This window comes from Echiichthys vipera, assembly GCF_963691815.1.
Source record: "Echiichthys vipera genome assembly, chromosome: 21".
Lineage (NCBI taxonomy): Eukaryota > Metazoa > Chordata > Actinopteri > Perciformes > Trachinidae > Echiichthys > Echiichthys vipera.
In genome coordinates, this window is record NC_139846.1 from 10094519 (window position 1) to 10107789 (window position 13271).

Genomic DNA, 13271 nt, shown 5'->3' on the forward strand with positions numbered 1-13271 from the left:
ACTGTTGAAATAGCTGAAAAGAAAAGGTTCAAACAGTTAGCTCATGGACATTTTTTTTAAATAGATAGCTAACAGATGGTGAAGTAGCAATGTAGTAATGGATAAGCTGTTGAAACAGTTATATGGACAAATAGTGAGCTAGCTGAAAGAAGCAAATATATTACTAATAGTAATGGGGAAAATAGGGAAATAGCTAGAAGTAGGCTAATAGAAACAGTTCAAATTGCTAGTTAAAAAGTAGTCTAATAGATGGACTAATTGTTGAAATAAACTGTTCAAACAGTCAGCTAAAGGACAAATGTTTTAAATATCTAATGGATGTGAAGTAGCTAAAATATTGGCTATAAAGTTGATATGGTTAGCTAAAATCTGTATTGTTGCTGAATCGAGTAATTGTTTCTGCACTTTTCTTGTTATTAGCCTGTTTTTGCACAGCCCACATCTCTACTGCATACGGGAAAAAATAAAAAATCATTGTCGTTTGGAAATGGCTTTTTATTTGCCCTCCTTGTTTCTGTATGGTGCAAAATTAAGAGACAGAGAAACCAATCAGACATAATGGCTTGCACCTGGATGCAGCTAATAAAGGGAGGTATAATATACGTTTACTCAGTGTTTGCCCAGGATGTAGCCTATAGCTCATTCACACACATTGAACATGACTTTTAATAAACCCCTATACTGAACTCCTCTGTGTTTGCACATGAGTTGGTCAAATAAAAGCTGATATTGATAGTTTATTGAAGAATGAATGAATTAAATTGCAGCTGGCATTGTGGGCTAATGAAGCGGTGTTTGTGAAAGGCAGTTACCTGAGATGAGATTAGGGCAGTGCCATGATTAAGTGCTGCTGTGTCAATGTAGTCGGCCGTCCTGCTGTAATCTCTGAGTGGCTCTATGCAGACTGCTGCCAGCGAGGCCCCGGGCCACACACACACACACACACACACACACACACACACACACACACACACACACACACACACACACACACACACACACACACAGGCTCTTCTTGAATTTCTTGCTTTTACCTGGAAACATCTCAGAGCTACTGTTTACGTAATGCAAATGTAAATACTGAAAATAACTAACACAGACACACAGAATATTATTTTTTTAAATTTTCTTATCAGTGTAGATTCATATGAAGCCTATATCATTTCTTAAGGTGTGCTTTTTACAATGTTTATGACTTTAGAAATTTCGCATTTTGTATTTTTTAGGCCTATATGGCGCTTAAATCTTTTGTATATTCATGTATATTTGCACTTAATCATTTACAAAATGTTTTTGCAAACCTGCCTGAAATTGTGACATATGTACCTTTATATTTCTTTTTTCTAATTCTTATTTGTCACTACAGTCTTATGAGCAACCACAATACAAATAAAACATTTAAATCCTCAAATATAGGGGTGCATTTTTTGTTTATGAAATATTTCAAGGACTCTAAATTAATTCAACCGATAAAACACAATCATCGATTACTCCCACGTCAGTAAAAGTCTCGTTTTAATATTTACTCTATTTTTCATCCCATGCCTTTCTGTGTCTTTAAGATAAACCTTTAATACCAAATTCCCTGGGAGAGCTCTTCCTCGTCAATTAGCCCTGATCAATTAGTGTGAGGAGATAATATCATGGCTGACATGGGGGGTCTGCTTCTCCCTAAGTCTGCGCAGGTGACCCCCACCCACTCTGCTGATGCCTCGGGGATCGAGGCTGTTGTTATGCACCCATTAGCTGTAACAACAGGGAGGATAAACCTGCCACTCAGCTGCAGACTGAATTTAAACACATTCACACCAATTACAGTGGATTGCTCTGCACGGCCCGAGGGGAAATAAGTCCGTTTGTGTGCGAGGGAAGTTAAAAAGACGTACCAACACCTCACACATATCAGACAAACTCGTCTGGAGTGAAAACAGAAATATACGTTGAATTCTGGAGTAAGACGTTCTTTTGCTCCCTTGACTTTAACGTGAGCTGACATCATTATTACAAGCGTGGGAAGAACCCGAATTATTTACCTTGAGATCCAACCTCTACTTCTCCTGCATAAGAGAATATTTCAAAACATTCAGCACGAACAAAGCGCATGAATATATACACCTCTGGAACATGTTTCCTCTGAAGTGCTAAAAATGGATCGTGAGGTCAGGGTGATTGACCCCTCAGAGAAGCACCTCTTCCTTTTAAAATAGGGAAAAGCTCTATTTATAAAACGGGACTCTTTGTCAACTATAAATACCACAAATTGTCCTCAAGGTTTGATCTGATCTCTTAAAAATTTAAACTGATAAATCATATCATACGATGAAGCAACAGACTGGTGGATAAATATATATCACAGCCTTTCAGAAATAAAACCTGATGTCATTGCTATGTTATTATGCATGGCCGGAGGATGGTTACTGAATTATACCTCATGTTCAGCTGTGAAAATACACCAAATAAAGTGTCACCATTGTTTAAACGGTGTAGTGAATTTTAATGGCCCTTTCCATTAATCAGAAGAGACTAAATCATTCACAGACAGGATGTCCGGAGCATAAACTGCACTCCCATGCTGCAAAAACAAGGCGCCATGTGTAAGGCAGACACTGAGATTACCTCCACTCTGTCCGGGCCAGGAAGCCAGGTCGCAGCCCTCCGCTGCCCTGCTTCCAGGTAAGCAACTGGTGCCGCTGGGAGCCCATTAATGCTCCGTGTGGAAGAGGGAAAAACCAACAGAGAGCGCCATGTAACTTAGAGCCAACACTGAATGAACGGTAATGTTACGATGAAGGGGAGGTTCATTATTCCATCTCTGACTGATCAGTAGAGTCTGCTTTTATGTGATCTTGATTCAGAAAGTAAAACAAACTTTCAAAGAAACGTGAAAGAAAGCTTCATTCAGTGGATCTAAAAGGCAATGGAAATAATAAATACATGAGAGGATGAGTCTATTTGCAAAATTTATTTCTCAAAAGTGCAAAAAAAGTATAAAAAAACACCTTCAGTATATACATAAACTTTAAAATAGTGACTGTACAATATTTATTATCACACAATGAATTTATATCCCTGCAAGAGATGAAGAAAAACTGTTAAAAACCAGTGTTTGAAATATTCTATGGCTTTTTTTTAGACAGATACAGTACAACAGTGTTCTCCAAAGCTGCATTTTAAAAGTTCATGGGCCTAGTAGTGTAGGCTATAGTGGAAAAATAAAATAAAAAACATTTTTGTTCAAATTTAGCTACAGAGATTTGAGGTCAGATCATGTGTCCTTGCAGCAGGGTAACAGGCCGGGCAGGAGGTTAGGAGTTGTTGTAGCTACAGTAATACACAGCTGTGCTGGCATCTGACAGCACCGATGATATGAGGCTTTCAGGTCCTTGCATGCCAGCCTCGTGTGGCCCGTACGGCAAGCCTGCCATGTCCGCACGTGCTGAAGAGGAGCTCAAATACTGCTCGAACTCGCTGCGGTCCACCTCGGCCAGCAGCTCAGAGTGGTGCATCTGCTCAACGCCGTCTGCTGAGTGAGGGTGGGAGTCAGGAGGTGGGGAGAGCTGTCCTGCCCCGCCGGGATGCCTTTTGGGGTGGCTGGGACTGCAGTGCTGGGTGTAATACATGGCCAGAGGGTTAGGGCATCCCATGTAGGAAGGGGGCTGAGGGGGCTGCTCTGGAGCTGAGGCAGGGTGTCGGTGCAGGATGGAGTTGCTGTGGTGGTTGGACAGAGAGTCCTGGGGCTGGTACTCTGCCGCCTGGGAGTGGTAAGAGTACGCAGGCATCATGTGGCAGTCCTCTTGTGAATGTGTTGGGAAGAACGTGAGGTCTGACTCTACAGCGTCCAGAGGAGAGGTGTCAGGCGTAGGGAGGCTGTAGTTTTCATAAGAGGGGCCCCCAAGACCCTGAGCATCTCGGTAGTGGCTGAGCGGCTGTGGTGGAAGCTGGAAACCATGCTCGTGGTAGCCCAGGCCCAGACTCTCCACACACAATCTACCGTCCCCAGGCATGGATGGGCCCTGGTGATCGGACACGCCGTGGACTAGAAAGCCAGAGTCCAGCCTCTTAATCCTCTTCACCTGCTTCCGCCGCCGAGGCCGGTACTTGTAGTTGGGGTGATCTTGCATGTGCTGAACCCGCAGCCGCTCGGCCTCCTCCACAAAGGGCTGCTTTTCTGGGACAGGAAGGGCTTTCCATGATTTCCCTGCAGGTCAAGAGGAGAGTGCACATCAATGATATGTCAGCAGAGACTGTACGCAGTCTGGTGATGCACACAAAAATAGCTTGTTGCCATTTTAGGGGGGCAGGGACAGGTTTTTGAGGTTACATGTTCAGCTTTACTCTGACACAGTCACTTTTAATAACATGGTAACATCACCTGCTCCCTAAACAATCACTGCACCATTGACAAATAACCATTCATGTTTGAGCAGAATAAAAATGAAATAACAAGCACCTACATTTCAAAACAAATAGGAGTCGTATTTATTATGTAACCTGTATAATCTGGAACATATGAGAGTTACATGAGATTGATTTTTTTTCAAGTATAAAGTGACTTACCCAACATTTTGCTCAGCTCTGCGTTATGCAGGTCCGGGTTTTGCTGCGCTAGTCTCTTGCGCTCATCCTTCGCCCAGACCATAAACGCGTTCATGGGTCGCCGGATCCGGGGTTCGGTCTTGCCGCGATTCTGGCCGCCGGAGCCGGAGGCGCACGGCTCGTTCTTCACTTTGGTGTCCCCGAGAGGACTGAGTGGGTCAGCCCACTGGCAGTGTCCCATTCCAGGCATCATGACTGACATCGTACACCTTGCCTGGGTCTGATCGTCGCTGGCGTAACCCGCATCGGGACTACTCATCTCTGTCCAGATGGGAGGTTTTGGAAGAGTCACCGGGCAGCAATGCACTTCTGAAAACAGCCTACACACAGATTAAACAATAAACGTAACAAGGTTTCTGGCTTTAAAGCTGCAAACAAAATAATTGGTCACATCCATAGAACACTTCCAGGAGTCTCATGGACTGAACTGTACCGACTACTCAGCGCTGGATGTGGAGGCTGGTGCGCTATAAACTCACAGGCAGCCAATCACCATGTGGTGGGAGTGCCCACTACTACAAAGGTGTAAAAAAGTTCGAGTAGACCGCCTCCGACCCTTGTTTGAAGAGCTGAGACCCTTTAAGGAGAGGCTGTCTCTGTGATATTTCAAATAGATGCAAACTGTAATGATAAAGATATATATACTCATTTGTAATCTAAAATTAATTTTGTGAAGAGATTAAATCAATTTAACTCCAGGCTTTGGTGAAATATATATATTTTTAAATGGCAATTGTACCTTCTTTAGAAGCAAAACGAGGCGAAACTGAAGAACTCTGTAATCCACAATAACGTTTATTTGGTCCAGTTTTAATTCCCACCTAGACTGACACTAATGGCCAGACATCAATACATTTGATGGCCAGTCTGTGTATTGGGGGATTAACTGTGTTAAAATCTTGAATATCAGGTTTACGCGTGGAGTTAATGGCTCCCTTTATTCGCAACTTTTACGCACGCTCGTCTCGATGGAGACTTTCTTTGATTACAGCCTAATGAGAAGCTCTGCACAAAAGGCGTTAATTGAGGATTTACATTCCCTAAAAGTGAAATCAATAAGAGCGGAGAAAGATTAAATAAACAGTCAATAAATAGTTGTGAAGTGATGAGACCTCTGACACAAAAACTGCAAAATGTTGTGATACTGGTGCGCTTTTGTCTCCGGCTGTGGCGCTTAAATGTCAAAACAGTTGTGGATACACTGTCTTTCCCCGACTAGACGTCAGTCTGGGATGTTAATGAACCAAAAAAAACAGCTGATTGATTAAACTGAGGGCGTAAAAAGCTCCAAATGGCATCACATGTATGAAGGGAGCAGATAATGTCTGAAAAAAGCCCAATTAGCTTTGTCTTTACAGGAGTTACATAACACAGGGACACAGTGGGAATAATGCCAAGACTAAAAATAAAGCAGCTCATTTAAAAGGATCAGAAAGTATTTTATTATTTTTATGTGGTCAGCTATTATACTTCTTTCAATAACTCACATAAAGCGGATTTCACCTAAATGTCTATTATGTTTCAATTTAAACAGTTGTTTGCCTCGTTAGATGCTTATTCACTTCATTGAACGCTTTATATCCTTTGTCTGAGTTTAAAAAGTTAAAATGAGGCGATTTCACTGTACAAATATATCCCTCCCTGACACTTGATAAGATGCAGTTTCACTCTTTGAGTTTGAGGGGAGACGTTTCTCCTCCCTGAGCAGCATTCATACTCCATGGGGTATGTGTAGATGACATCAGCCAGTAGTCAAACTGTATTAACTCTATGAAACACATGTGCAAGCTACAGAAATGTGTGAGAATGTGTTTCCTTGTTTTTGGAGCAGCTGTGCCAGACCAGGATGGTGATACAGGGGTGAGGAGAAAAGGTTAGGGCAACCTGTTGCACCTCAAATATCCAGACTTGGAGTGTTTATATAGCAGAGCCTGAAGCCCCCTGTTTGTGACCAGTGAGCCAAACATCACCCACACAGTCTGATGCTGGTCCTTATCTGAGCCAGCAGACCTCAACCTGTCAGCTCCGTCTTTTCTCGGACCGTTCCCATCTCGTCTGTGGGTTACGGTCCCTGTGACATTGACAGAAATATGAGGAGATGCTTATGCAACCTTTTCGTGCCCCCCGCACAGACACCAGCAGGGACTCCAGAGCACGTCGGGTGACCCTCTAGGGGTTGGTGGGAGGGTGTTTTGGATGGAAGGTCCAGCCAAGCACCGCATGGGACAGGATCTGGACTATAATACTGTCATCGTCTATTTTACCGCTGATGACCTGATAAGGTTTTTCCCCACTCAGATCCTAAGAGAGTGGAGAAAGAGAGACTCTGTCTGTGTGTGGTGTGTTTCCATGTGTGTCTGTGTGTGTGTGTTGACATGGGCGTGGGTATGAGTGTGCCCTGGCCACCTCTCCCTCTCTCGTGCTGTGTGGGAGTGAAAAAATCCTGGCTTTTGATGGGAGAAGTCATAAAGTCTGGAGTCGTAGCCACATTTCCTCTACAAGGTGAGGTTCAGAGTCAACCCAAAGGAGTGGAGGGGAGTTGGTGGTGGTGGTGGGGGGAGGGGGTATGGGGAGGTGACACGCCTCATGCCCCCCCCCTCCTCCGTCCATTCCTCCCCCTGTCCCTCCACCAAGTCCCCCACCCCGTGCCTGGGGAGTCTGGGGCTGGGTGGGGGCCAGGGCTCTCGACGCCAGCCTCTGGGCTCAGCGCTCAGGGAGAGGTCACTTGGCTTGCTTACACAATGGCATTATCTCAGTTCCAGCCTCGGCTACTGCAGCGGTGAGCACTTCCTGTCCCTCTGCAAGCACTTCCTGTCCTTGGCGTAGCAGCACAAACTGTCCGCCTTCCAAGTGAGTTCTGAAACGCAGTTGAGCCACTGGTCGCCAGTCTCGCTGTATAAATGTCTGTGGGTGGCTTTCTTGGGAATTGCACAATGTGTTTGCTGGCTCCTTTGTGCCGAGCTGCGAGGCAGTGGTGTTAGTTTAAATCACAGGGACGGAAGGTATATACATGTTAGCACTCAGGGCCGATCCCCTGAGCAGCTCGAGCTGCAAAGGGCTGAGCTGGACAAAGCCACAGAAGGGCAAAGAGTTTAAACAATACTCTGCAAATTAGCAGCACATGTTTTGGGTATTCTCTCCTGTTCTTAAAAGAATTCTTCAAGGATGTTTTTTTTATTTATGGAGTAGTCAGTAAATTCATTTGCAATCATTTTGATAATCAGTTTATCATTTAAGCCATATCATGAATAAATACCAAACATATGAGAAGACCTGCATTTTCTCTCTCTCTTATACTATCATTGTTGAGGTGACGTCCTCTGGGTGGTGGACTGTTGGTCGGACAAAACAAGCAATCTGAAAATGTTGAAATCAAAATTACAGTCCAAGGCCAATTTGTAAGCATTATTTTTTTTAAAGAAAATGTATAGATGCAACAATTAATTTACTTTCTAACTATTTCCCACACTTCCTGTGTGAAAAACAATGCTAGTACAATGAAACGCTACGTAATTACAAAAAGACAATATACATATATACATTGTATACATAATATACAATACAATCATCACTATGTCTGATCCTCACACTATATTCATCTTGTACCGAAGTTCTTAATAAAATGTGAAAATACTCAGTACTGTTCATTTTTCAGGTATTTACTTCACACATACACGAATACAGATTATTTTAAACAATTAATTTATTGAAACAGAAAACATGGTATATTTTGATGAATATCATTACTGAGATATGACCTAACCTTCATGAATGTGGTGTGCCCGGTGTGTCTTGAGTCTCTCTTGCTCTTGCTCTCTCTCTCTCTCTCTCTCTCTCTCTCTCTCTCTCTCTCTCTCTCTCTCTCTCTCTCTCTCTCTCTCTCTCTCTCTCTCTCTCTCTCTCTCTCTCTCTCTCTCTCTCTCTCTAGTTTCCATTGGAGGAGGAGCACACCTGCATGTGATGTGGTCAGTGGACCCCTGCTGAGAGCACACACCTGTAGAGGATCCTCATCAGTTGTTTGTATAAGTTGAGGGTTCCCAGGTCATGTAGCTATGACTGCATTCTTTCCTGCAGACCAACACTTCTTAGTTTGAGAGCTTTTTTGCCTCTCGGTTGTTTTAGTTTTCTGCAACCTCTGTTTTTTTATTAGGAGTGATCAGTTTCTCTCCTTTTTTTCCTGTGTCTCCCAGTCTGCAGCATGGCCCTTCCACCTCACTTGTGTTACATTGCTTGATTTGACACTTTTGGTGTAAAACTGAAACCTTAAAGTGGCATTAAGTTACATTCATCACCTTTAAAACCAGACGCAGCACTGACACTGAGCACTGTTAACGTTCATTTGGAGTCCTGTTTTTACTTCCAATATAACTCTTTTAGCTCTGTTCTCTAATTCCTGAGGGAAATATATCTCTCTCCACCTGCTAAATGCTCCACTGTGTGTCGCTAACTCTGTCTGCTTGGCTCTGAGCAAGCAGTGTACTGTCTGTCTATCTTTCGACCTGAAACTAGGCCGATGAGAGCGGTGAAACTCTGCAGGTTCATGGCTACAGGCCGTGTTGTGCAAGTTCACACTTAACAAGACCTACCTCAAACTTCCGTTAACGTACAGTAGATTACAATGAACTGATTCACTTTCATAGGTCACAATATGGAGCTCAGTTAACAGGCCCAAAAAAATTGAACTATTAATTAATTCTGCTTCAACTCAATTTGCTGTTGTGGCTGACGATCAGATGTCATTTTTTAGACCCGCAGGCACATTTTTTACAGGTGCCATAAATCTTTGGGTGCTGTGAAAACCCAGTGTGCTAGTGTCATGGCACTCACGTTCATTAGTTTCAAACAGACACACTCAGTTCACTGTTCGTCAAAAACATGTCCAATGAATGGCACGAAACCCATTTTGTTGGGCTCCAAGTAAAGCGTTTGGGTTTTGAGCCTTGGTGAGCTGGTCAATCAGCGTGCTGAGCTACTGGCAGTTGAGGGGAAAGTGGGGGCCAATGACGTCATACAACACAACAATGGCGTTTCCTAAAGTTAGCGTAGATACTACAATAGAATAACTAGAAAGTATTTCTTCATCTAAGGAAGAGCAAAGAACGGCTCCAAGTGATGTTTTCAATTCCTCCTGATTGTTCATCCAATCCCCTCCTCTGATGGTTCTGTGTAACAAACCATCGGACGAGTCAGGTTACACCTCCTCCGAACGCCCCCTTTCACGTTTCACAGTCAGTCGATCCATTGTTAAAAAAATTTATTAGTGCAGCTTTACAATGTTGTACTTCTTTGTTCCAATCGAGATGTCTCACCAACAAAACTGTGTTGGCATTCAGGGCTTACTAGAACAAATGATTCATAAATAATAAAGATAAATATCATAGTAAGTTACAGCTAACATCAAACCCAAATCATAGCTCTTATGTTGTGTGTATTGGAGGAGAACGGACTGGAAGCCATACAGTCAGTGCATAGACTCTGTCATTATGAATGGTGAGATAATGATTGTTTAGATTATGTGATTAGACTTCCTCCAACACCTGCTCTGAGAGCAGGAGGTGTTTTCAGAACGGGGGAAGGGCCTTTGTGAGGAGGAGAGAATGAGGAGGTTAAGGAGGGGAGCACACAACAGGTGTGCAGGAGAGAAAAGAGGATGGAAACGTCTGGTTCGAGATCGATTCTGTAAATAGAAATCACACCTTTTCCCAAAGCTGGAACACTTCAAGTTTCAATAATGTCACTCGAGAATTTCAAATCAGTTCCTCTTCTGCTGTCAGCTGCCTGTCAAAACTCTAGAGAGGACCAGTAGTGGGAATATGATGGCTTTTAATCAGTGGTTGATCTTTAGTAACCTGAAAATCACCCGATGAGAGAGATTGCAGATATGAGAGATCATCCGTGGGTTAAGGTCATTAAATTATGCTCATAAATGGGATGTGAGACCCTGTGTTTTTTCCCTGGGTCCCTTTTTGGTCACAGAAATTGGGGACTTGAGATTCTGTCAAATGACGTCAAAAAACACAAGACAGAAACTGATCACGCTGCATGAGGCACTGCTTGCACACATGGATGTTTTCATGTGTTTTTGGTGGTACAGTCCGTCTTCCCCCTGCCCTCGGGGGATTGCTGGGAAAGTTCCCTTGCCCGAGAACACACACCCGAACCCTGCAGAAAGGGTAGCGCTGCTGGGCTGTTGTCTGCCTCAGATGAGCGGGGACACAGGAAGCCGTCTCTACTCTCGTCTCATTGTTCTGGAGGCGTTAATCTGTCAGGGATCTGCTGGGAATCAGGTGGGAATCTACTCGACCCTGTTGAGTTTATTGGTTCACTCCACGTTGAGCGAAGAGGACGTTTTGATATCTTCACCCTGTACCCGTCTGCAGCACCATCCGGCCCCCTCCTGCACGAAGATGCTCTGATGATAAAACTATTTCTTGTTTGTCTCTGCTGCTCAGTTTGGAGATGAGCGCATCCGCTTTATCTTCTCGTCTCGCCCTCATTCTCTGTCTGTTTGACTAAACTGAAACCCCGGGTCCAAGACAAATCTTAAATATGCTTTTAGTCATACTAACATGAGGATGTTTGGAAACTTTTCATGACAACTTGGGGTGACCTCTGGGTTTGCACGCTGCCAGGGGTCAGCCAACAATAAAACGGAAGCAACAAGTAAAATAATCAAAGTCTATTTCCTGAGAACATCCATGGTGCTGTAGTTTCACTAAGGCGACTTGGAGAACGCAGCAATTCTAAATTATTGTGTCAAAGATATCATATAGGCTTTGAATCAGTGGCCAGAAAATGAATATATAAGTACATGTAGAAGAAAATCATTATTTGAGGTGGAATGCTCATAAATAGAGAAACAGGAGTTTAAAATACTGATATGTTTTCTTCTGCATGATGGTCTTCACAAATGAACACCACTTTTCTGATTTCTGAATCATAAATGAAACCTCCAAAAGTAAACAGCTGACGTTAGGCTATAAACAAACCGCACCACTGTTGCATGGCTACAGCGTCACCCCCACCGGCTTCCAAATGATTACGCATGTTCAGCTTATGTTAGCAACCACCTTTTTGAGTATATGCAACATTTATGAGGGGGGTATTTACTGACATTTCTTATGTTGTAGAACAAAATGTGAATCTTTTAACCACAGACCAAGTCAAGTAGTCCGAACTTTGCAAAAATGCTATTTCATTTCCAGGTTTTACGCATTCCTGCAGCACTGAACTGTCTTAAAAAACACTGTAATTTTAGTATCATAAATCATGTTTTAATAAGAACATATAGCCAGGCTGATTGCCCTTTTTTTCAGCATTTATGCTAAACTAACTGTCTAAAGCATGTAGCTTCACATTGAGCTTACAGACAAAAGAGTGTATTTCCCAAAATATCAGACAATGCCTTCAACCAAACCGATGAATTAGCCTAATGTTCGGAATATTTATATTTACCATTGCCAAGAAGGTGATGTCTTAAGCTTGTTTTGTCTGTCGGAAGGATTAAAGAAAAACTACCGGACAGATTTTCACAAATTCTTGGTGGAGATTGTAGCATGGGTCAAGAAAGAATCCATTCAATTTGGGAGATAATCTGAATCATATGATTAATTACTTTTCACGTTTATTAATATTGAAACACAGGGCACTTGTGCTGCGTTCATGTGGGGTAGGAACAATCGGAAAAATGAGTTCACATAAAGAGACTGGGCATGCCTTGGTGGAAGTCTACACTCTCCAAGTACCCTTGTATTTCTATATATTTATACACAAGTAGAGCAAGTCAAAGGTCAAGGAAGTCCGTCTGAAAACGGTGATGGAAGGTAACAAGGGGAATTCACTTTTTTTCTCGACTTCTTGTGTTTCTTGCCCCTTAGACTTTGTCGTGTACTCTCAGCAGTTGATGTGGTGTGCACCATGTTATCATAACCAACACAAACAAAAGCCAAACCTTAAAAAATAAGATCCAGATACCATTAAACCAGAAATATCCTTTAGCACCAGTGTACTCTTAAACAAAAGCCAGCCCCTTTGCTCTCAGGGTGACTTTCACTCATTTGTAACTCCGCTCCCACTTCTTTATTCCAACACCGCAGGGAGAAATAAGTCTATTAATAGAAAGTCTTGATTGACTGATGAATCACCATTAGCAATTGGGGAAAGGGAAAACCCAGGTTTCCTCAGTGAAATGAACAGGGAGGTCAGCCACACGGGAGAGCAGACTCTTTCATCTCTTCACTTTTACTGGCCCGACCCAAATCCTGACCGGCACATTGTCCTGACGGAGGCTAATCGAGACCTGTGTTTATCATTTTTATGACTTTATCCATGAAGACAGAGGTACGGTGAGCTTCCTGTTCTCTAGGTTCCCTGACGAGACCAGTCGCATTATTAGGGTCAACCTCAGCTCCCATCTCGCCACGCCATTGTTCCTTCTGCTGCTACGACCATTCCCAAACTGATAAGACGTGTCTATTTGGGGTCCTTTTTTTCTTTATGTCCTTGACACATGAGTATGAGCCTGAAATAACTTTTGAAGTTATTTTAAGAGAGAACAAGACCTGCATGCTTGCAAATATCAGAAAACATCAGAAAAGGAACTGCAGCTATATAATAAACTTTTAAGAAATATGTATTTTTACCATCAAAGGGATGCGGTTATACTTTCATAACAA

The 13271-nt window shown here is 42.9% G+C and overlaps 1 protein-coding gene across 1 annotated transcript; it reads right to left on the minus strand.

Moving 5' to 3' along the window:
* Positions 1 to 3036: 3036 nt before the first annotated feature.
* sox17 (SRY-box transcription factor 17) lies at positions 3037 to 5008 on the minus strand. Its single transcript, XM_083936515.1, has 2 exons — positions 4558 to 5008; positions 3037 to 4198 (listed from the first exon to the last, which is right to left on the minus strand). Exons 1-2 carry the CDS (start codon positions 4853 to 4855, stop codon positions 3306 to 3308), a joined length of 1191 nt encoding a protein of 396 aa, XP_083792641.1. The 5' UTR covers positions 4856 to 5008; the 3' UTR covers positions 3037 to 3305.
* Positions 5009 to 13271: the final 8263 nt, after the last annotated feature.

Excerpts from the sequence above, each read along its gene's own strand:
- sox17 (XM_083936515.1), bottom strand. The coding sequence starts at position 4,855 with ATGAGTAGTCCCGATGCGGGTTACGCCAGCGACGATCAGACCCAGGCA. Across the intron at positions 4,199-4,557 it reads AGAGCTGAGCAAAATGTTGG|GGAAATCATGGAAAGCCCTT; the intron begins GTAAGTCACTTT and ends CTTGACCTGCAG.